Source organism: Diabrotica virgifera, chromosome 10 (assembly GCF_917563875.1).
Source record: "Diabrotica virgifera virgifera chromosome 10, PGI_DIABVI_V3a".
Classification (NCBI taxonomy): Eukaryota; Metazoa; Arthropoda; class Insecta; order Coleoptera; family Chrysomelidae; genus Diabrotica; species Diabrotica virgifera.
The window spans coordinates 51,289,892-51,314,508 of record NC_065452.1 but is presented as its reverse complement, the minus strand read 5'-3'; the positions used below and the strand labels follow the sequence as shown (position 1 = coordinate 51,314,508).

Sequence of the window (24,617 nt, the reverse complement as noted above, 5' to 3'; positions counted from 1 at the left end):
TTTTATAATAGGGACATCCCGTGATTAAATAAATAAATAAATTTTTGGCTGATGACTTCAATGTTTTTCAATTATCTACAATTTTTTTCCATTCATTTTCATTCGTATTCTACCGAGAAGCAAAATATCACTTCCTAACAACCTAAAATATTAAAATAAATTATGAACATACTTGTAAATGGCTTCCATATTATGCAATGCATTTGGGTCCACATAATCTTCCAGATCATTAAAATCTTTAGGTGTCTTTAATCCACAAAGCTTTCTCCATTTTGTGTAACCCGGCAAACCGTGGTCTCTACCCCTTTGAACGTTGAGAGATACCAAATCCAGACCACATAGTTTTGGTTGCTTGAGTTGTTCAACTGTTCTTTCAAACATGTGCGACTTTAGCTAAAATTATTTAATTATCAATAAGTAAAACAATCGAGAAATGCCACGAACACAACATAGAACTCCACATCCTCTTCGTAGACTTCAGACAAGCCTTTGACTGCATTAAAAGAAATAAATGATTTATCGAAATGAAAAATCAAGATGTACTGATAAAGCTAATTAGATTAAAAAAATCACTATGGATGGATCTTGAGCTAAAGTAATAACAGAAAAAGCTAGCACAAAATCAATTGCAATAAAAACTGGAGTGCGACAAGGCGATTCCCATTCAACATAGTAGAAGGAACAATCAAGGCCAGCGGAAATAAAGGAATTATAGCCCACTTCTCAATACAAAGAGTAGCGCATATGGGAAAGAGATCTAGAAATTAACGAAGGGAAAACCAAATATCTATTCTGGTTATAGAAGAGAAGATAACAAGACGAGAGAAATCAAGATGAAAACTACACTTTTCAAAGAGTTCAACAATTTAAGTATTTGGGAGGAATTGTAAATGGCAAAAATAAGAGACGTGAAGAAGTAAGGGAGTGAATACTAGCAGGCAACAAAACATACTGGAGATATCATGGGCTAATGAAGAGCAAGAACTTATCCAGAAATAAAAAAAGAATGTGTGTGTACTTTGTACGCACGTAAGAAGTTATACTTCTATTATATGATTTCAACGAAATCAATATACTTTAAACAGTTTATTTATATTTTATTTAAATATTAAACTAATTTTAATACTTACTACTTTCCAAAAATTTTTATTAAAAAAATACGAAAAATTAAAAAATAAAATTGTTGAGAAAATTTTAACTAAATACGTATTTTCTGAAAAAAAAATAATAAATAATATAATATATAATAATCTTATAATCATAAAATGTATAAAAAAAAATAAAAAAATAAAAATTTGCATTGGGAATTGTACCTGCGTCTATCAGGTTTAGATAATTTTGAACTCACCCCACGCAGAATTTAACTATCGAGACATGTCGTGAATGAAGTGGAAAGTTATACCTAGCAACTAAACGTTTTAAAAATTGTTTGACAGTTGCTTATTCTGTTAGTTTAATCAAATAAGTTTGATTCTTGTGGAATTAAAATACGACAAAATATGGACTAAAAAAGCAATATATTAGATGAAGATTTTTGTTGGTAATCAAATTATGTAAATCAAAGCATTACCTACTAGGTAGATAGGTAGGTACCTTTTCCAAATAGGTAATAATAATAATAATAATATGTAAGCACTACGACCCTAGTAGGCCCATGGCTTGATGTACTATTCTTTTCCACTCCCTTTTGTCACTCGCTTTTCTTTCCCAGTTCCTTACGTTAATTCTTCTCATATCTTCTCTAACTCCATTACTCCATCGTGACCTCGGTCTTCCTCTTCGTCTTTTCCCTGCCAATGCACTAGATAGTACCATTCTGTGAATTCTAGATGGAATCATCCTCTGCACATGGCCCAACCATCTAAGTCTTTGCGCCTTAATTACTGCTAGTATGTTAGGATCTTGATAGAGCTCAGTTAGTTCCTTATTTGTTCTTCTTACCCATTGTCCATTTAAGTTTTTCCCACCGAAGATTTTGCGCAGTATTTTCCTCTCCCAAACTAATAACAACTCTTAATGTTTTTTTGTTGTGACCCATGTTTCAGAAGCATACGTTACTATCGGCCTTATTACGGTCTTGTAAGTTCTTAGTTTTGCTCTTCGTGATATATTTTTACTTCTTAACAACCCATTAACAGCAAATATAGCGCGGTTGCCCGACATAATTCTCTTTTGTATTTCTTCTTCACAGTTAGGATCTCTTGTGAAGACAGTTCCTAAGTACTCAAATCTCTCAACTTCTTCGAATTTATACTGTGTTCCCTTCGCTGTTGTCATTGTTATGTATTGCCCCCGAACGAATTGCTTATTTGTCCATTCCACATACTTTGTTTTTGCTTCATTTTTATACAATCCTTTGGTTGCTGCCCTCTCCTCGAGTTTCATGACTGTTTCTATAAGTTATGTTTTGCTCCTAGCCAAGATTACCAAATCGTCTGCGAATGCCATGCACTGATGTTTTTTGTGGTTCCTGTATAACCTTTTCTAGTAATATGCTAAACATTATAGACGATAATGGATCACCCTGCCGCACTCCTTGTTTGACCTCGAAGCTTTGTTATAGTATTGTTTATCTTGACTTTATTCATTGTTCTTTGGAGAGTTAATTTTATAATTCTAATAAGATTTGGAGAAACGTCTATGTCTTGCAATGCTGTGAATAACTCGCTTCTTTTCACTCGATCGAAAGCCTGTTTAAAATCAATGAAAAGAACCATGGTGTCTTTATTATATTCGTAACTTTCAGCCTGTATTTCTCGTAGTGTGAAGACCTGATCCACAGTACTTCTGCCTTTTCTGAACCCACTTTGATATTCTCCTATGCTGTTATCAACCTTCTTTGTTAATCTGTTTTTAATATGCATAGCCAATATTTTATACGTTATGTTTAGCAGCGCTATGCCTCGATAATTCTGACAATCAGCCATATTTCCTTTTTTGTGAATAGGACACAGTATTGCTTCTGTCCATTCCTCAGGTAGTATTTCTTGTTCCCATATATTATTAATTAGTTTATGGATTTTCTCTACTAACTGATTTCCTCCAAATTTAATCATTTCAGCCGTTATGCCGTCGCTTCCTGGGCTTTTGTTAATTTTTAATTTATCGATGATATTCTGAATTTCGCTTATAGTCGGAGGCTGCTCTTCAATCTGTTGATTTTGTATTTCATTTACTAGATCCTCTGTTTCCTCGTTATTATCGTCTGTCTTTTCAGGTCCATTTAGAAGCTCATCAAAGTACTGCTTCCAGCGTTCTAATATCTCTGGTTCACCCATAATCATTTCTCCATTTTTGTCTTTATAATGTACAGTTTTCGGTTGGTGCCCTCGTTTCTCATTTTTTATCCCTTGGTACAGGTTCCTAATTTGATTATTTTTGTAGCTTTCCTCTATATTTTTCAGTTTAGCTTCATAATGTTTCCTTTTTTTTCTCGTAGTATTTTTTTGGTTCTATTTCTTTGTTTAGTGTAATTTTCCTGCGCTTCTCTTGTTCCTTGAGTTATCATTTTTAATCGTAGCTTGGGCCGTTCTTCCAATGATTGCTCACATTCTTCATCAAACCATTCTTTTTGTTTTTTCTTTGTGTTGTCATTGGTGCTGGAAATATTTGCTGCTTCTTTAATTACATCTTTTAATGTTCCCCACATGCATTCTACATTCCTTTCATCCACTATGCTCTCTAATTTGTTGTTAATAATTTGTCCATACAACGTTTGCTCACATTCTGTCTCTAATCTGATTGGTTTGTTTCTTTCGTATTTTAATCTCTTTTTGTTTCGAAGAGTTGGTACTAATTGTTTCATCCATATTCCGACCAAATAGTGGTCTGAGTTCATATCAGGTCCTCTATATGTTCTCACCTTTGTTATGCAGTTTTCTTCGTTTTTCTCAATTAAAACATGGTCGATCTGGTTGACTGTACGGCCGTCTGGAGATTTCCATGTTCCCTTATAAATGTCCTTTCGTTGGTGGTACGTACTTTTTAATATAAGTCCCTTTTCTTTGGCAAAATCTACCAGGAAATATCCATTTTCGTTAGTCTCTAGATGTAAACTGTGCTTGCCTATAGTGGGTATCAATATTTCTTCTCTGCCTATTTTGGCATTAGCGTTTCCTAGAATGATCTTCATATCATACTTGGGTATAGCCTCATATACTTCATCTAATTTGCTATAAAATTGCTCTTTCAGATCCATTCCTTTTTCTTCCGAGGGTGCATGTATATTAACAAATGTTATTTTTTGGTATTTACCTTTTAATCTGAGAGTGCACATCCTGTCCTAAATTGCTTTAAAGTCTGAAACAAATTCTTTCAATTTTTTACTTATTATAAAACCTGTACCCAGCAATCTGTTAGTGCCTCCGCTATTGAAAAATATATAGTCGTCTATTTCCTGGCTACCCTGCCCCAATTATTTTGTCTCTTGTAGAGCTACTAGATCAAACTTACATTTTTTAACTTCGTTTATTAAATACTTCAGCTTTCCTTCCTGATACGATCCTCTTATATTCCAAGTTGCTGCTTTTACCATTTCTTCTGTTATTTTATTAATTTGTTTTTTGCTTTCCTTTTTTGTGTCCGTGTTCCCTGCGGTGTCGTCTTTGTCGATTCATCTTCGTCAGTCTGCATCTGATTCTAGTTTTTTGAGATGTCTTCTTTTATTTTTTCCAATTGCCCGCTTTCTTTGTTCCATTTCCTTAGTTCATTGTTTACTATTAATATCTGGTACCCTATTTTTGTGATTTTTCCTTTATTTCGTTGCTCTCTAGCCATTATTCTAATTTTGACTTGTTTTTCCCTTTCGTCTTTTGTTAGATCATCATTTACATATATTTTGTCCCTTAGCTGGTTAAGCTTCATTTTATTTTGCATTACTTTTGATTTTTCGTATTTATTATCCAACTCTACTAGACATGTTGTGCCTCCCAGCTTTCTTGCATCGTTTACCCTTACTTTAACTCCCATTTCTTTGTCTATGAAACTTTCTACTTTCTTCTTTAGTATATTGGGATTGTCCGTGTCAATTGGAAGTCCTTGAATCACAATGTTTCTTTTTCGTTTTTCTCCTTCTAATTTTTGTAATCTTATATTCGTATTACTTAATTGGTTTTGCAGCTGATTTATCTCTTTAATCGCTTTTTCATTAGCTAGTTTTAGTTCTCCTATTTCTTTTCTATACTCATTTTGTTCTTCTTTGAGCTCTTTTAGTTCTTCAGTTAGCATATTCATGGTTTCCACCTGCTTTTTCTGTTGATTTTTTATTTCCTTTGTATCCTCAGCCAGTCCTTTTAGCAAATCCATCATTTGGGCTAGCATTTCTGGGTTTGAATCATCCCGTTTTTTTTTGGTGATCTATAGGTTTTTTTTTTTGAATTTTTGAATACATCATCCCAAGTTCCTGCTTTTCTTTTTCCTCCCTATGAATACGTATTATCTGAGTCTGTCATATTTATAAAATTTCACTTTTCTTGATGTTGCCCTAGCTTCGCGAGAATATTCTTTGCACCGCGATAGGGGATGATATCCAGTTCAACCCTTCAGAAATATCCACCCCTCTCAGTGCAATCAGCTTCTCTCTAAACTTTATTAAGTTACGCTTTCCAATGATTATTCGCTTTAATTGAGGTTTGGCAACACCGCTTTATATTCGAACCGGACTTCAGCTGTAGAACTAGCTGTTTTATTTATCTTATCAATATAACCTTACTTGTTTTTCTTATTGTCAGTTTTGTTTTTAACGCCGAATATCACTTTTTCGCAGTGGATTTACACTTATTTTATTGTTCTTCACTTTATAATCACCTGGTACTGTCAGTTAACATTTAATTTTCGCAACAATTCTCGAAATTTTCGGGTTTATCGTTGGCGAACAATCAAACACTTTAACACTTTCAATGCCACGTTGCCAATCCCCTTCCAAATAGGTACATTTTCCAAATAGGTATTTACCTAATTTGTAATTTTTTATTACAATACTGAAACATTTACAATAAGGTACGTACCTGTTGCTTTTAAAAACTATTTTAAAAGTCACTACAATTATGAACTTGTTTTTGTCACTGTCCTCACAACAATAAAAACATTACACAACATATCTTCTTCTTCTTCGGGTGCTATGTCCGTTTATCGAACGTTAGCGATCATGTTGGCTATCATAACTTTATTCGCAGCAGATCTGAAGAGCGATTCCGAAGTGTGACCAAACCATTGCCTCAAATTTCTTAACCAAGATGTTCTTCTTCTTTCTCGACTTCTTCTGCCTAATATTTGACCCTGCATAATTAGATGTAGAATGCTATATTTTTCCGGATGTCTACAAACATGCGCAAAATACTCAAGTTTTCTAGACTTTATCATTTTTACCAGTTCTCTGCCTTTCTTCATCCTGCTCAGAATAATATTATTACGCACCCTGTCCATCCAGCTTACTCTCAGCATTCTTCGATAGCACCATAATTCAAAGGATTCAACCATCTTAAGCATTCTTCCTGTTAAGGTCCATGACTCAACTCCTTAGAGAAGAACGGAAAACACGTAACACTTTAAAATTCTTGTCCTAAGACTCAAATTTATGTCATGACCGCATAGAATTTTCTTGTAACGGAAAAATGCTGATTTGGCTTGAGCAATTCTGCAACGTATTTCGGTGGATGGATCCCAATTATCAGTGATTCTGCTTCCCAAGTATGTTATAGCTTCAACTCTCTTAAGTTGTACATCATTAACGTGAATTCCAGCATCGATGACATTATCCTTACTGACGACCATATATTTTGTTTCTTTGATATTAAGGTGGAGACCATAATTACTGCACTGTGCTACCACAGAATCCAATAGATATTGTAATTCGGTATCACAACTGGCAATCAGTACAGTGTCGTCTGCATATCGGAGATTATTTATCAGTTTCCCGTTTATCACAACTCCACCTTGTGTAGTACTGAGTGCCTCTTCAAACATCTTTTCTGAATAAATGTTAAAAATTAATGGTGAAAGAATACATCCCTGTCTTACTCCACGTTGAACTTGAATCTCTTCTGTGTGATCACCGTCTACTCTAACTGTGACTTTTTGATTCCAGTACAAGTTAGCAATGATTTTTAGATATTTATCGTCAATATTAGTTGACCTTAGAACATCTAACATCTTAGTATGTGATACTTTGTCAAATGCTTTTTCGAAATCAAGAAAACATAGGTACACGTCAGCATTTACATGTCTACTCCTTTGTACTAATACCTGCAACCCAAACAGGGCCTCTCGTGTACCTAGTCCATTTCTAAAGCCAAATTGAGTTTCGCCCAAATGTTCTTCGATTCTTTTATATATTCTCGCATGGATCACACGCAGAAAGACCTTAAGTACGTGGCTCATTAGGCTAATGGTTCGATGATCATGACATTCTTTTGCCTTCGCTTTCTTGGGAATTGGTATAAAAGTAGATTTCAGCCAATCATGTGGTAAGTGACCATGATTATATATAGCATTAAACAAGTCAACCAATACTTTACTTCCGCAATCTCCTAGTAGTTTTAGAACCTCTGTGGGTATTTCATCAGGTCCCATGGCCTTCTTTGATTTTGACAAGCGTATAGCACCTTCCACTTCGCTTTTAGTTATTGGTGGTCCACTATTCGCGTCTGTTATGTTATGTTGTATTGGTGGATCATCCTGAAAAAGATCCTCAATGTATTTCCTCCATCGGTGCAGTTTTTGTTTGGTGTCAAACAATAGATTTCCATTTGAATCAGCTATCGCACGACTACTTATATTTCCACACCTTGCTAATTCTTTTAGCTTCTTATGCATGTTGAAAGAATCATATTTTCTTTCATACTCCTCGATTTCGCTACATTCTTGGGAGAACCATTGCGCTTTAGCACTCCTTATTTTCCTTCTTATTTCAGTGTACAATAATTTATATTGATCTTCATTGCGATTTCTGTGTAGTTTTCTTCTTTCCATCAAATCGAGAATTTCATGCGTCATCCATCTTTGTTTTGGTTCAGCTTTCACCGTCTCCAATTTCCCTTTTATATGAGTCTGAATGGTATCTCTTATATTTGTCCATATTTTTTCGATTCGATCTTCCGGTGATACTTCAGTGATACTTTAGATGTTTTCCATTTCGCTTTCCAAGTCTCTTACAAATATATGCTTAATGTTTGGGCGCTTCTAGATTCATTTTAGGTTTTGGCTTTTTCCTAAATATGTGTTTTAATCTTACAGTCATCTTAGCCAAGAGTAAATTGTGATCTGATGGCACATCCGCGCCTGGATAGGTTTTGACTGACGTTATAGTATTTCTGAATCGTTGATTGACCGCTATGTAGTCTATCTCGTTACGGACAATATTACCAACTGCATCGGCTGGCGCTTTCCACGTATATAGGCGACGCTTAGGTAATTTGAAGAAAGTATTCATTATACATAACTTGTTTTCGGTACAGAACTCTACGAAACGCTCTCCTCTATCATTCCTGTTGCCTAGACCATACTTCCCTACAGTGTCTTCTTCTTCTCCACTGCCTACTTTGGCATTTAAGTCTCCCATTAGGATAGTGATCTCATTGTTCTTTATCTGTTTTATAGCCTTGTCTAAGTCTGTGTAGAATATCTCTATCTCTTCTTCATCACACATCGATGTTGGCGCATACACTTGAATTAAATTGATGTTTATTGGTGTCGAATGGAATCGCATCAATATAATTCTCTCTGATATTGGTATCTAGTCCATGAGTGATTTGCTAACATCTTTAGTAATAATGATCCCTACTCCGTGCCTATGATTGTTGCTGTCTTCTCCAGAGTAGTAAACACGATGTTCATCTATTGCGCATTCACCCTGTATGTCGAGGCCAACGCATTTCGCTGATGCCTAAGATTGAAATTTTTAGCCTCTTCATTTCCTTGATGGTATTGTGTACCTTTCCTGCTTCAAACATGCTACGCACATTCCAGGTACCTATTCGTTTTTCTTCATCTCCTTTAAGTTTGACAATAGCTGGCCGGGAGATTCTTCGCACCCTTGCCCCATCTAAGGGGCGCCCGTACTCGGGGCCGTTTAGTTTTGCAGCCATTATCATGATTGTCCTGGGAGAGTTAATAGTGTAGTAGTTCTCCTTTGCTTTCTACACCGCTGTGTAAACGCCGTTTCCATGGCTACCATTGCGCCGTTTACTATCCGGTACATTGCCGTTTCAGCATTTTTTATACTTTCGCCAATGTTCGGTTCTGATATAGCCAGCTGCCGCCAATCAGTGTGATCCTATATTAACCCTAGAACCTGAGTTGCCTCTTCCGCCCTTCACACCGGCTCAAGATACTCCTTTCCGCTGCGTCAGCCGTTGAGGTCTTCACCCGTAACTCTGGGCAGGGGGTTGCGTTATACCCCGCAACACTGGGTCCTTAGCAGAACTTAATCACCGACTTATAGTCAGGTCCACCCCCGCGACTTGGACGCGCCTGCTAAGAATTACTTAGGCCGGGTTAATGCTTATGTTTGAGTCCACAAGCAAAGGCACACAGCTGGCCACACAACATATACACAACATTTTATTTATCCAGAATCTCCATTTGAACAATTATTTATCAGATCAACAATCAGATCCCTCATAACGTTTCATACCATACTGTCGGTGTGCGCATGCGCCCAGCAAAATAAAAATTTACCCTCGTGCCTAAAGAAGTATAACTTCAAGAACTGAAAATATACAGAGTTGCAATCAGACCAGTAGTTACAATTAAGAATATTCGAAAAGAAAATTCTCAGAAGAATTATGCGCCCTATAAGAATGAAAAACGGAGAAATGAGAAGAAGAATGACCCATGAATTAAGAGACATAATGAAGGGAGAAGATATAGATTTATTAAAGCTTAGAGACTGAGATGGCTAGGATACATAGAGAGAAGAGAAAACGACCTACTGATTAAGAAGGTCACCAGATGGAAGCCAGAAACTAAAAGACCAAGGGAAAGACCCAGAGAGTGATTGGAGGACCAGGTCATGAGGGACATCAAAATCTCCTAAAAGTGAGAAACTGTAAAAACTTTGAAAATACACAAGAAGAATGCGAAGTAATTCACTACAATAAGCGAATCAGAGAGCTCTATATATCTGTATATTATATAAATATATTTACATAATATGAATCATTACCTCATTAGTGAAATATGAATCACTAGCTTCAATAGTTGTATTCATAGCTCCCTTTAGTGTTCTATCCATTTCTCCTTGGTTATACAATCCAAAAGGATTAAACAGCATCTTATGCATTTGTACATATTCCGGAGACGACGTATCATTTGCAAGGAGTTTCATCAACCCTGGAATGATGGAATGAGCGAATCTAAATGCAGCAGTAGCGAAATTATTCGCGATGTTAGGATTTAAGCTGTCGTTATATTTTTTGGAATACCCCCGTTTGAGTGGAAGTAAGTCATATTTTCGCATTAGGTTGTGGCCTGGAAATAAAGAAAATAGGTGATCAATGACTGCACTGTAATTGGGTCGATCTAAAACTCAAGAAATTGTAGGCCATGAGTTTAAGTCTTTGTGTCCCAAATTAATATTTAAAAATTATTTTTATAAAAATTTATTATTATAAATTGTTTATGAATTATTCAGGATTTTACATTTAACTTTAATTTTTTTTACTATTAATTGTCATTCTTTTCTTTTTTATTTACATATACATACCTACAATTATTGTCCTGTCTCAAGGTTCTTTTTCATTTATCTTTAGCTTTAGTAGAATTACAGATCAGCTCAGTTTTCTTTTGAAGCACATTATTGATATTTCGATATTACAGCAAGAGTCTTCTATTTACGATCCTGCACCTACATATGTTTGTACTCCTCTAATCTAAGATCTTTTCAAGATATTTGGACACTTAAGAAAATATGGTATTGTTAATATTTTTGAGATGCGTCCCTGAAGCGGTTTTATTCGAGGACCAGCATGTGATTGCTGTTTATTATAATATAAACCATGAAACAAATTAGGAAAAACTCACAATCCCGATACAGCAACTTATTTTCTTTACCACTAGCGGAATTGATATTTTAGTGCAATTTTTTGATTTTCCAATACTTTCTATGTAAAAAACATACTCTTCATTCGTAACGATTAAGCGATTACTTTTCGAGATATTTGAAGCTAAAAACGAAGGTGCATAATACATTAATCAAAATAAGTGTGCCTTTTCATTTTAACTTCAAATATCTCGAAAACTAATGATTTTATCGTTACGAATGAAGAGTATATTATTTGCATGGAAAGTATTGGAGAATCCAAAAATTATGCTAAAATAGTAGTTTCATCAGTGGCGTAGAATTTGGGAAGGGTCAACTATTCACTTTCCCCTGTCGTATGCCTCTGCTAATAGCCAGAAACGATTATTTAACATAATTTAGTAGGGTGTACAATGCCTATACTTTCTGCCAAGTATCACACGGATATGTCAAATTATTTTAAAGTATTCTTTTTTTTAATAATTTATTCTTTATTTAAAACTTTAAGAACTTTGTGTGCCCGGTACTCTAAAACTATTTGACATATCCTTATGGTTCTTGGCAGAAAGTGTGAGTACTGTACACCCTACTAAATTATGTTAAATAATCGTTTGTGGTTAATACCAGCGGCGTACGATAGGGGAAAGTGAATGGTTGACCCTTCCCAAATTCTACACCACTGACGAAACTGCTATTTTAGCATAATTTTTAGATTCTACAATACTTTCTATGCAAATAATATACTCTTCATTCGTAACGATAAAGTCATTAGTTTTCGAGATATTTGAAGTTAAAAATAAAAAGGCACACTTATTTTGATTAATGTATTATGTTCCTTCGTTTTTAGCTTCAAATATTTCGAAAACTAATGGCTTTATCGTTACGAATGAAGAGTATGTTATTTACATAGAAAGGATTGGAGAATCAAAAAATTGCACTAAAATAGCAATTCCGACAGTGGCGTAGAATATGGGAAGGGTCAACCATTCACGTTTCCCCTTCGTACGCCTCTGGTAGTAGCCAGAAACGTTTGTTTAACACAATTTAGTAGGGTGGACAGTACCAGTATCACTTACCAAATTTCATGTTGTTGTCCCATGCCTGTCAGGAAATATTTAAAAATAAATAAAATAAATGTTTTGAATTCAAAATTCAAAAACTTTGACCATGTATTTCGGTTATTATCAACTTTTGTACTAAGGTAAGTTAGCTTAAATCGACCTATTTTAACCTCAGGAATCTAGGGTTAAGCTATGGCCCATTCTTGACCAAACACCCTATACACCCAGTGGCGGCCCGTGAGGTAGTGCCATAGAGCCTTGGCACTACCTTCCTAACTATGCAGAAGCATATTTTTTATTTTTAAAATCTTTTAATGCCTGTTAACTTTTTGTGTGTATTTCTTTTTATCTTCATAAATTATATAAAATCTGGCAACTGTGCGTGTAGTACAATCGCTGCCACTTACAGCGAAGATTATTCGGCTGGAGAATCTTGAGCCAAAATTGGTACTGGCACGGCTGAAAAGAGAAAGATTTTACGAGCATCCTATATAAGTGACAGATAAAGAGCTATATTGGACTATTTAGTATACCTTAAATGAGAATCTCGTGCCGGGCACAACATCTATTTATTTTGAGTTTCTCTAAGTGCTGGCTTGTCGCTTTTGTTATGTCTATTTTCTGTTAAAGTTTTTGTATTTATAATATCCTTATTAAACTTTTAGTGCATCATGATCGTGGGTGTAGTATAAATAATATTTTGATTATTTCTTAAGTTTAATTTATTAATTGACAATGAATTAGATTAGTATCTTAAAAACCTGTTTTGGTGGTTTTTCTTTACAAATTTTATAAGGTTTTGTGGAGCTTTCGAATTAGCTTGAAGAGGTCACGACGAAAAAAAATTCACAAAATAGAGGCATATTTAAGGAACTGGTCAACTTTAGCGCCGAATTAGACAACGACTTAAAGGTTCATAATATTTAAAGTTCCAGATCTTTCAAAGGTCTACCGTCTCCTGACATGTAGTTGCTTCTAATTTATTTATGTCGGAGAAGTTTTCTGCTTACAAGCGTCGGTTCCCCGAATCATTTTTTAATGAAACATGGAAACAATTTTAATTTTTAAACAAAACTCGGTTTAAAACTGAATTAGAAGTACCTACTGTATTAGTGAGACGAATTAAGTACTACCTCTGGGGTTGTTCCGCTATGAGTTTTATTAAACGAGGAAGGTTTAAAAAGCAAATTGGAAGAAATTATTTAAACTTTTAATCATTTTAATTAACATTCCTACATCAATATCTGAAGCAGAACGCTGTTTTTCGATGTTAAAACGAATTAAAAGATTAGTTAAAAATACAATGAAAGAAGAACGACTTATGTTATGAAGAACGGTATGTTATCTGCAGAAAAGCATTTTTTAAATGTTATTGATAATTTTAATAATAAAGTCATTGAAATCTTTGCAACCAAAAAAACAAGGATGTATCGTAAACTTTAAAAGTGGTATTAACACAACTTTATGCATGTGTGTAAATAATGAAATAGTATTATTTTTATAATTTTGTAAATAGAGACTAAATCGTAATACAAGCTAAGTAATATTAGCAGTAAATAATGGTTGTAAGTTTAGAGATTTTTATTGTTAATGAATTTACGGAACTGTTTTGATAAATTTTGAACAATTTCTTGGCACCTCAGATAAATATACATAAGACACATAAGGTAAAAGTATCAGCGCCTATTTTTTTTTAATTTTTGTTTTATAACTTTTTTGACAATATCGTGAACCCGTCACTAAAAATTTTGGTTGCTGTCCGAATTCTGGCACTACCTTCTTAAAGTGGTACGAGCCGCCACTGTATATACCCACATTACGAATGCCTAAAAATTTTGTACGGATTAAGCTTTCAGAGTCAAAGCTTCTACCTCATATAGAAGCTACGATCAAACATAACATTCGACGAACCTCAATCTGATAGCCATACTCAATTCTTATTTCTAAACTTATTTTAAACCATCTTAAAACATTTCTAACTTTGAGATTTGTACTAACCTAATAGAATTGGTAGAAATTCATTATATGTTATATGTTGCATTTGGGCCGCTACTATTCTTCGTGTCTCTTGAAAAATGGTCTCATCGTCCCAATGAGTGTTAATTTTTGACAAATTTTGGGCTATGTTGTTGTGTTGACGTACCCACAGCAAATGCATGGTGGTTAGATGAACATTTTCGTTTGCTCTAGCATCACCTAAAACCAAAAAAAATACAAAACTACAGAAATATAGTAAAAGAAGCACTATGGAAAGAAAAACGAGGAAGTCTAGGACGAAAGAAAAGAAAATAACTCAGAGAAGTAAGAGACAAACATAACCAAATACAGACACATACAACAGAAATACTAGTGGTGCGAAGAGAATGTTATGAAGAGAAGTTTCTAAGTAGGAAAAGATAGAGAACAGAGACACAGAAATGAATAATTAGAAGAAGCAATAAGTAGAGTAAAATCAGGAAAAGTTAGCAGAGTGAAAAAGTTGTGGAATGCTGGCAACATTGAGATGATGATTTAAAACAAATAAAATGCCGAGAGGATGAGAAGATAACCTACTGATCTCAATACATAAGAAACAAGAAAATCAATATGCCGAAAATATAGAGATATAATATGTCTACATCATTAGTGTTCAAGAATTTTACGAAAATAAACTTTTAAAGCATGTTTTAAAGATAAGGATAAAGAAAAAACACTATAATGTACTACTAACCTGTGGTAAAACAATATTTGCCTTCCAATCTTTCTTCTTCCCGATTGCATCCATCATTAACATCTTCAGATATCGGTAAGAGATCTCGTCCATCTTCTGTAACCAGTACCTTCATGGTACCTTTAGTGGAATCTCTCAGTTTCTTTGCGAAATCTTCATCAGCGCTATAAATAGCAGATCCGTCGATGAACGCTGTGACCTGGTTTAATTGTTCTCTTGATCCAAGACAACAAGTTGGTGCTGGAGCTGATCTGACGAATTCTATACAGCTGACGTTATATTCTCTAAAAACAAGACCAAATTACTATGTTTAAAACTCTATAGTCTACCTGTCGACAGAAGTCTTAGTATTTGGCGGTAAGTCCACATTTCAAAGACTTCAAGTTTATTTAGCTATAGTAGGCTACCAAGAAAAGGAACAAAACGGAAAAAATACCAATTAGAGCGGCTCCAAGATAAAGAGGTAGCAAATAACAGAGAAAGAGATACACAAGATACACCACAAGAGATTGGAAAAAATAACGACGGGGAACATAGAAGAGGAATGGGAACTAATGCAAGCAGCTGTGATAGAAGCGGCAGACCTTAGCATTGGGAAAGCAGAAAAAGAAAAGAGAGAACAACACAGAAAAAAGTAAATAGAAGCTAAACGATTATGCAGGCAAAAGAAGAGAAAATTATTGGAAAAGCAACTAGAAATAATAGAAGAAAATTATGTCCAAACAGACGTTAAAAATTTTTATCAAGGAGTAAAAAAAACACGATAGACTCAAAATAAATGCACAATGTTTTGCAGAAATTAAGATGGTATGTTGCTGGGAGACAAGACAGAAAAATTAAATAGATGAGCAGAGTACTTCGGAGAAATATTAAGCGATAAAGGCCAAACAGAAATGCAACAGCGAGGGCAAGAAATCGAACAACAACAAATACAAGAAGCGGAACCACAACAAACACAAGTACCGAAAGAAATGGAGATACTAGTAACAGTAATAGAAGACCTAAAAAATAATAAAACTGCCGGAGAAAGCAGAGTGCCAGCAGAGATATTAAAGGTAGGAGGAGATATACTGCAGCAAAAAATAGCTCGACTTATAAAGAAAATATGGGAAAACGAAAAAATGCCGGAGCAATGAAATACGATTAGTTAAAATGACGTGATGATAGAAGGCAGTTTTTCAAAGCAGTTTAACGTCAACAGAGGATTAAAATAAGGGGACACCCTGTCAACAGACTTATTCAATCTAGTACTAGAAAAGATAATTAGAGGAGCCAATATCCAGACAAGCGGCACGATTCTTAACAAAAGACAACAGTGCATATGTTTTGCAGATGGCTTGGTGTTTCTGACACGTTCAAGAGTAGAACTTCAAAAGATGTTCAAGCAATTTGAATAAGAAGCAAAAAAATATGGCTCGACCATAAACCAAGAAAAAACCAAGTATATGGAAATGAGAGGAGAAAAAGCTGAAGAAAATAAGTGGATTACTCCAAGAACAAATGACAAAGATTATAAATTTGAGAAGGTAACTGAATTTGAGTACCTTGGAGTAACAATTACAAATAAAGGAGACGAAGAGAGGGAGAAAGAGAAAGAGAGATAGATAAACGGTTGTTGAAAGGTAGCAAAGCAGTAGGTTCATTAAACGCACGTTTAAGGCAAAAAACGTGTCCAGGGCAGCCAAGATCTGAGCGTATGAAACAATAGTGACACCAACAGTGTTGTATGCATGTTAAATTTGGACAATGAACCAGAAAGAAGAAAAAAAGCTAGATACTCAGGAAAAAAATATTAAGTAACATTTTTGGTGGTATAAGGAAAGCTAACGGGGAATGGCGCAGAAGAACAAACCAGGAGCTAATGGAGATCTATAAGAAACCTAAGATAACTCAGAAAATCACGGCTCAGAGAATTACATGGTTGGGACATGTTTTACAAATGCGCCTAGAAAGAAACGTCCTAAAAGTTTTAGCAGCAGGTGAACAAGGGAAGAAAAGAAGAGGGAGACCACGAAGGAAGTGGTTTAATGCCATCCGGACTGACCTAGAAGAAATGGATACAAGAGACTGGAGAGGACAAGTACAGGACCGGAAAAAGTGGAAAAAATTAGTCAAGACTATCGAAGCCAAGGGCCTCTAAGGCCTGTAGTGATGTTATATATAGTAGACAAGTATTTCCCTACATCTTACCTAAAAGGATCTTCTTCGTCCAATTGCACTGGAAAACACTCTGGCGATGTGAATACATTATAATCGCAACAGGAGATGGTACTTCCATTTGCTTTCTGGCTCAAAGCTGTAGCTGTAATGTCGTGGTCTAAAAATTGACCCCACACAGCCAGCATTACAGAAAATTTTGGGTCGTCTCTATAGTACGGTCTATGGACTATCAGACTGACTGTTCTAGATGAAGGTAGAGGTCGTCCAGATTTAGACACTCTTGGTCTGCTAATGCCTGTAAATAATACAAAGGAAAAATGTATAGTCTGGAAATGGCATATATTATACTATTTCAGGCTTACTCATATTGAAATAGTACTTTGTACATGTTTGAAATAGGTACTTTAAATTCATTTATTGATAAGATCTTTAGGAGTCTGCTATTAAAATTGCAAGTTATTTCAAGTCGAAAGATGCTAGGGAAGAATCATATATGAACAAAACAGGACAGAATTTACATTATGTAATGAAAATAGCGAAAATATAATATAGCTAGCAATTATCATAGAACGGTGTCGAGAGGTCAACTGGGACATACTCAAATGTCTGGTTGACTTTGAGAAAGCCTTCGACAAAATACAACACAGAAGGCTTGCAAACATATTACGGAACACAGAAATAGACTATCAGGATGTGAGAATCATTGCAAATTTATAAACGTATCAGAGTCGACCAACAAAAACTTGAAGAGGTTCCAAGAAGAAGAGGAGTACAAAGCTGTGTACTATCCCCTATACTTTTTAATATGTGCTCAGAAGAGATCTTTAAAGGGGGTAGAAGACGTCAATGAATGCATATCAATTAATGGAACACTAGTGAATAATCTAGATATGCAGACGATAGGTACAATACTTGCGGACAGCAGAGAAGGGCTGCAAATCTTGGTTGATCGCAATACGCAGTATTGCGAGAGGTTTTGAATGACTCTGAACATAAAAAAAAAAAACAAAAAATTATCAGTATGAACGAGTTTGAAGACTAAACAATCTACGTTAAAGGCAAAGCTTTAGAGAAAGTACCTATAAGTATACAATTATTTAGGATGTGAGCTAAATGGACAGTGGTGCAGCAGCTTTGAAATAAAACGACACATTGAGATGGCCAGAAGCGCTTTCATAGAATGAAATCAGTGTTATGTAATAGAAAACTGGGAACAGAAATTAGAACCAGAGTATTAAGATATTACCTATTCTCTGTTCTTTTATGTGGAGTTGAGGCCTGGACAATTACGGACACAACTGAAAAAAGACTTTAATGACATCGTATTACATTACCAAGGTAAGTAAGATCACTGCTAGCACAAACACATTGCTTCAAAATGCAGTAAATAAAATACATAACTGGTATCACAGTTCTTCACTGGAAAGGTTTCCTGTAGCTGGCTGAATACCATCAATCCCAAAAGATTAATGAAAAATCCTTTATGAAAGGTATACAATTTATTAAAATCACTTTTCCGTTGACCGTCCATTTATGATCAATTTTAACACTCTCAAAATCATTGATTAATGACCCCTATTAATGAATGATTTTCTATTAATGAACGATTTCATTATAGGCAACACAACATACATTGCTTGCATAAATTAATTAAACGCTCTGTGAGTGACCTGTGGTGTAGGCAACCAAACATATACCTATTTATATTCCCACTAAAAAATTTAAAATCAAGTAGCCGCTGTTAGTACTATCTGTCATTGTATGTCATTATTTATTTTATTGTTTAAAATTCTGTGTATTTGAAAAATCAAAAGATTCTGATCTCTTTATTTCTGAAAAGTACGGTCGACGGAAAAGTTTTGTAACGAACTCGTGAATTAAAATGGCGATTAACAATCTCGAACATTAACGGCTCGCTCCGCTTACGCGTTAAAATATCTCAATTGTTAATCGCCCTTATTAATACACTTCTTGGTTAAATAACTATTAAGGGCTACATCACATAATGTTTTCGATATTTTAAACAGTTTAGCAACCCACGTGATGGGGGAGTCTTTCAATGCCTAAGGGCCCAATCTTTATAAATTTTGTCCATCCTTTGAAATTTTTAAGCAACTATGCTAATATAATAAATTTTATTTTATTTAAAGGGTTTATACCCTGTTATTTCTTTGGTGGCTCAGCTTGTATTCAACCAGTTCTAAATTCTGATGATGATATTTTAAATATCGAAAACGTTGTGTGATGTAGCCCTTAAAGGGATTTTAATAAATTTTATACCTTCTATAAAGGTTTTTTTATTGATTTTTTTAAGTCTTTATTCTTTTCGTTATTTTTTTTCTTATACATGTAAAATGACGGCTATTACTAAATTTTAATGTATCGTGCTTGTGATGTCTTGACCTATAGCACATTTCCTCATGTAATTTAATGAAAATTCTCACCGTACATGAAATACTGTTGACCGAAAATGTTTATGATCGATAATAATTTTTGCATCGTTGATTGTTGATAATTTGCCCAATTCACGCAAAAGCGTACGTTTTATAATGCTCTTAAAGTACAGGTTTCTGAAATGAGTCACTGTAATTTAACATGAAAGCGGTTGAATTGCATTCAACCAGCTAGTCTTACAGTATGAATCGAGAAAAATTTCTTCAATGAATAAATCTTTTTGAAAATAAAATCCACAAGCAAAATAATTTGATGGAATCGGCTGTGTACCATAAATCGCAAAAATGTTAGTATTAAAAATCCGTTACAAAGGGTATATTTATATTAAAAAGAGCCTTTCGGGCTACATCATAGACGTTTTCGGAATGACAACTTCATCATCAATGCTGCTTACGAGGTATACATAGTTTAGCCGCTAAAAATATCTGCAGCCATTCGCTTGATTTCATCAGTCCATCTAGTTTGAGGTCCGCCTCTACTTCTCTTACTTGGTCTCAATTTAATAATGCACCCTTCTTCCTTCCCTTGTTGTTTTCCCTTCTTCCTATGTGTCCTGCCCAGTTCCATTTTAACATGGTAATCTTCTGGATCACATCTGTTACTTTTGATCGTCTTTTTATCTCTTCATTGGATTTGCAATCACTGAGGTTAATGTTGACAGGGCCGTGCGGTGCTATGATGCGGTGAGGCAGCCGCATCAGGCGGCATCACAAGAGGGGCGGCATAATCAGTAAAATCAAAATACAAATAATTGAGCCATTCAATAATTAAAAATATATATAAGACCAAGTGTCAGCCGAAAATATTTAACCGGTGAAGGTACAGAACTTATTTTGACAAATTTGGAAAAATTGGTTCATGATTTAAAACGGCTCAGAGGACAAGGCTATGATAACGGGGTTAATATGAAAGGAATAAGAAAGGGTGTGCAAAACAGAATATTTGACAAATATCCGAGGGCGTTTTACATGACCTGTGCACACCACCTTAGTCATAAATGAAGCAGCGTCTTCTTCTACAGAAACAACAACCTTTTTTGTATTATACAGAACTGTACACTTTTTTTCTGGTTTTACAAAGCGTTGGGAAGTTCTGAAAAAAAACATGTTGCACAACTAACACTAAAACCGTTGAGTACTACTAGATGGTTAAGTCGAATAGATGCATTGAAACCTATAAGATTTCATAATGTTGTTCTGAAGCTATTTTCTTGTGGCATTTTTATAATCAAGTATATTCAAATGGGAAATAAGCCACAATTTTACCTAAAAATGATTTTATTAACGTTTCGACGCCCAAGTCGGGTGTCGTTGTCAAAATACAAAATAATACTAAATAAATAAAAATGTTGTTGCTTAGTAAAAAATTCTTCTAATAATTTATTTAATCTGACTCATTTATATCGGCAATTCAGACACGTATTATACATTTTAAAGTAGACCACTTTAAAATGATATTGCCAATATTGATGAGTTGCATTCCTGGGACGACTTTACTAAAAGATAGTTCATTCGATTACATGAAATCAATCCCAACTCAAGAATATCCGCCACAAAAAATCATAGCATGTGATCTGCCTTTAAAAAGACAACCAAATGCAACGGTGGCACTGAAATTCTCGCGTTAGAGATTCCATAGTAAATCACGAGGGAAAACCAGGAAAAACCTCGTGATACTATCCCGACATCGTAAGTATTTGGGTTTACATTTAGTTTACTCTCAAAACTAATACCAAATTCTGACTTGATATTTTAAATTTTAAATATGTACTAACTCGATATGTTACTGATTTACTAATTGTGGTATTTTCTTTCTATTGACTTCCTCCTTTAATATGGGTAACCACATCCTACTGCATTCTACCGAGGAATTTGCGACACAATTGGTTTCATTTAGCATAATTAGAGCCGCTTCTTTGATTTTTCTCTTTTTACTATCTGCTTCTTTTCGACTTGGGCGTCGAAACGTTAATAAAATCATTTTTAGGTAAAATTGTGGCTTATTTCCCATTTGAATATACTTGATAATAAGATTTCAATTTTGTGAAATAGGGTGTCCCGAAAAGATTGGTCATAAATTATACCACAGATTCTGGGGTCAAAAGTGGGTTGATTGAACCTCACTTGCCTATATAAAATAGTGCACACAAAAAAAGTTACAGCCCCTTGAAGTTACAAAATGAAAATCGATTTTTTTTCGTATATCGAAAACTCTTAGAGATTTTTTATTGAAAATGAACATGTGGCATTATTATGACAGCAACATCTTAAATAAAAATTTAAGTGAAATTTGTGCACCCCATAAAAATTTTATGGGGGTTTTGTTCCCTTAAACCCCCCCAAACTTTTTTGTACGTTCCAATTAATTTATTATTCTGGCACCATTAGTGAAACACAATGTTTTTAAAACTTTTTTGTCTCCTAGTACTTTTTCGATAAGCCACTGTTTATCGAGATATTTTGAATATTTGTTGAATCCACCACATATTTGTATATTATGGTTAAGTACGATTATAGAGACCTGTTAATAATCTGAAAATTTATCTATAATTTACATTTTTAGGTATATTTTGAAAAAGAAGCCACATCTCGATAAAAGGTGACTTATCAAAAAAAGATTAAGAGGCAAAAAAGTTTTAAAAATACTGTGTTTAACTAATGGTACCAAAATAATAGTTTAATTGGAACGTACACAAACATTTGGGGGTTTAAAGGAACAAAACCCCCATAAAATTTTTATGTAAATATATTAAAAAATAAGCCGCATCTCGATAAAAACTGGCTTATCGAAAAAATACTAAGAGGCAAAAAAGTTTTAAAAACGTATGGTACCACAATACTAATGGTACCACAAAACTAATGGTACCACAATAATGAATTAATTGGAACGTACACAAAAGTTTGGGGGGGTTTAAGGGAACAAAACCCTCATAAAATTTTTATGGGGTGGACAAATTTCACTATAATTTTGTTTTAAGATGTTCCTGCCATAAGAATGATACATGTTCATTTTCAATAAAAAATCTCTAATAGTTTTCGATAGGTATATTGAAAAAAATCCATTTTCATTTTGTAACTATAAAGGGATGTAACTTTTTTTAAGAGTACCTTTGTACTAAGGTAAGTTAGGTTCAATCGAACTATTTTTGACCTCAGAATCTGTGGTATAATTTATGACTAATCTTTTCGGGACACCCTGTATAATGCCAATAGTAGAAGAGGTCAACAATGATTTAAAAACTAAAGTCAAAGCACGATGATTAGTAAAAAATATTAAAAATTATAGATTTATATGCCGTGTAGTTCTTTGGCATGATATTTTATTTCATAAAATTCAGTCTCGAAGACGTTGCAACATGTAACTATAAATTTGTCAGATTGTGTAAAAATGTCGTCAGAAACTATGGAAAAAATGAAAATCTACTACCAATTTGGCTATGCTATGACCAAATGAAAATTACTGATAAAGAAATTGCAGAAAATCTTGTAAATAAGTTTCGAATTTCCTGCTGAAAATGAATTTCTGTCCCGATTAAACCCCGGTTAGAGGAATTTTGTCATACGAGGTGCAGAAAGTACCGACCCTAAGAATTTTTTTAACACTCTCTGTCTCGGTAGCTTGGGGAAAGAAGTTTTTCAAAACTAAAAATGATTAAAAAAACTATTTATGAAGCTCCATAAGACAAACAATTAAAAAAATTAGCACTTATTTTAATAGAGTTCTCACTAGTTGCTACTTTAGACTATACCAATCTGATTGACGATGGAGAAGAGCAGCCACAGAGAAGCAAGTGTGGAGGCAAAAAATAAAGGAGACGAAGGCTCAATTTGGGCTGTAGTGCCGTAGAAGAAGAAGAATCTGATTGACGAGTTTGCCAAAATTAAAATCAAAAGTATAAAATTGTAATTTTCATAAATATTATTTAATGTTAATACATATTTCATTTAACTTAAAGTATGTTTTGTTTTTAAAATAAAAGGTTTCGTTCATTTTGTGTAATTTCACTTAATAAAAATAAATACTAATATTAAGTTTCAATAATATTTAGGGGGCGGCATTTCGAAGACTTGCATCATATTAAAAAGATGTACCGCACGGCTCTGAATGTTGAGCATTCTTTGTTCCACAGCTCTCTAAGTCACTTGAAGTTTGTGGATTATGCTGTTGTTAAAAGCGAATGAAATATGCAGGATAGTAACGGAGTGCCCCAGGCAACCAAGTGACGTCAAGAACGTCGAGGAAACGTCAGTTTTTGGTGGAATATATACACGTGGTTGAACATTACGTCATATCGACGTCTTTTGTAGGTGATTTTAAATATGTAAGATTAATGGCGTTAAAATATGTTTAAAAGACGTTTTCATTTCAGACAGCCTAAGTCTGACGTCACGAAATTGGGAGGAGCTTAAAAGTTACAAAACAAAGGTTATTAGTGTTGTTCTGAAGCTATTTCCTTGTGGCATTTTTATGATTAATTATTTATATGGGAAATAAGCCACAATTAAAATGAAAAAAATAATTTTATTAACGTTTCGACGCCCAAATCGGGTGCCGTTGTCAAAATACAAAATATTACTAAAATAAACTAAAGTGTTGTTGCTAAGCAAAAAAAATTCTTCTAATAATTTATTTAATCTCACTCATTTATATTGGCAATTCAGACATATATTATACATTTTAAAGTAGAAGACTTTAAAATGATATTGCCAATATTTATGAGTTGCGTTCCTGGGACGACTTACTGAAAGATAGTTCATTCGATTACATGAAATTAACCCCAACTCAAGAATATCCGTCATAAAAAATTATAGCATGTGATATGTCTTTAAAAAGACAACCAAATGCAACGACAGTAAAATTCTCGCGTTAGAGACTTCATAGTAAATCACAAGGGAAAACCAGGAAAAACCCTGTGATACTATCCCGACATCGTAAGTATTTGGTCTTACATTAATTTACTCTCAAAAAATAATACCAAATTCTGACTTGTAACATGTTTAAATTATAAATAATATTAATAATACTAGATATATAAGTAATACTAAAATATAAAATATGTACTAGCTCGATATTATTGACTTACTAATCTTGGTATTTTCTTTCTATTGACTTCCTCTTTCAGTATGGGTAACCACATCCTACTGCATTCTACCGAGGAATTTGCGACACAATTGGTTTCATTTAGCATAATTATATTAAAATTCGAGAATTTTAC

The 24,617-nt window shown here is 34.2% G+C and overlaps 1 protein-coding gene across 1 annotated transcript in view; it reads right to left on the bottom strand.

Moving 5' to 3' along the window:
* LOC114342078 (chorion peroxidase) overlaps positions 1 to 24,617 on the bottom strand; it is a 59,361-nt gene that overhangs the window by 3,165 nt on the left and 31,579 nt on the right. Inside the window, exons 5-9 of the mRNA XM_050641341.1 lie at positions 16,979 to 17,243; positions 14,789 to 15,072; positions 14,077 to 14,274; positions 10,163 to 10,467; positions 173 to 393 (exon numbers count right to left, since the gene is read on the bottom strand). Of these exons, the coding sequence (XP_050497298.1) occupies positions 173 to 393; positions 10,163 to 10,467; positions 14,077 to 14,274; positions 14,789 to 15,072; positions 16,979 to 17,243 (1,273 nt within the window). The remainder of the gene's footprint in view (positions 1 to 172; positions 394 to 10,162; positions 10,468 to 14,076; positions 14,275 to 14,788; positions 15,073 to 16,978; positions 17,244 to 24,617) is intronic.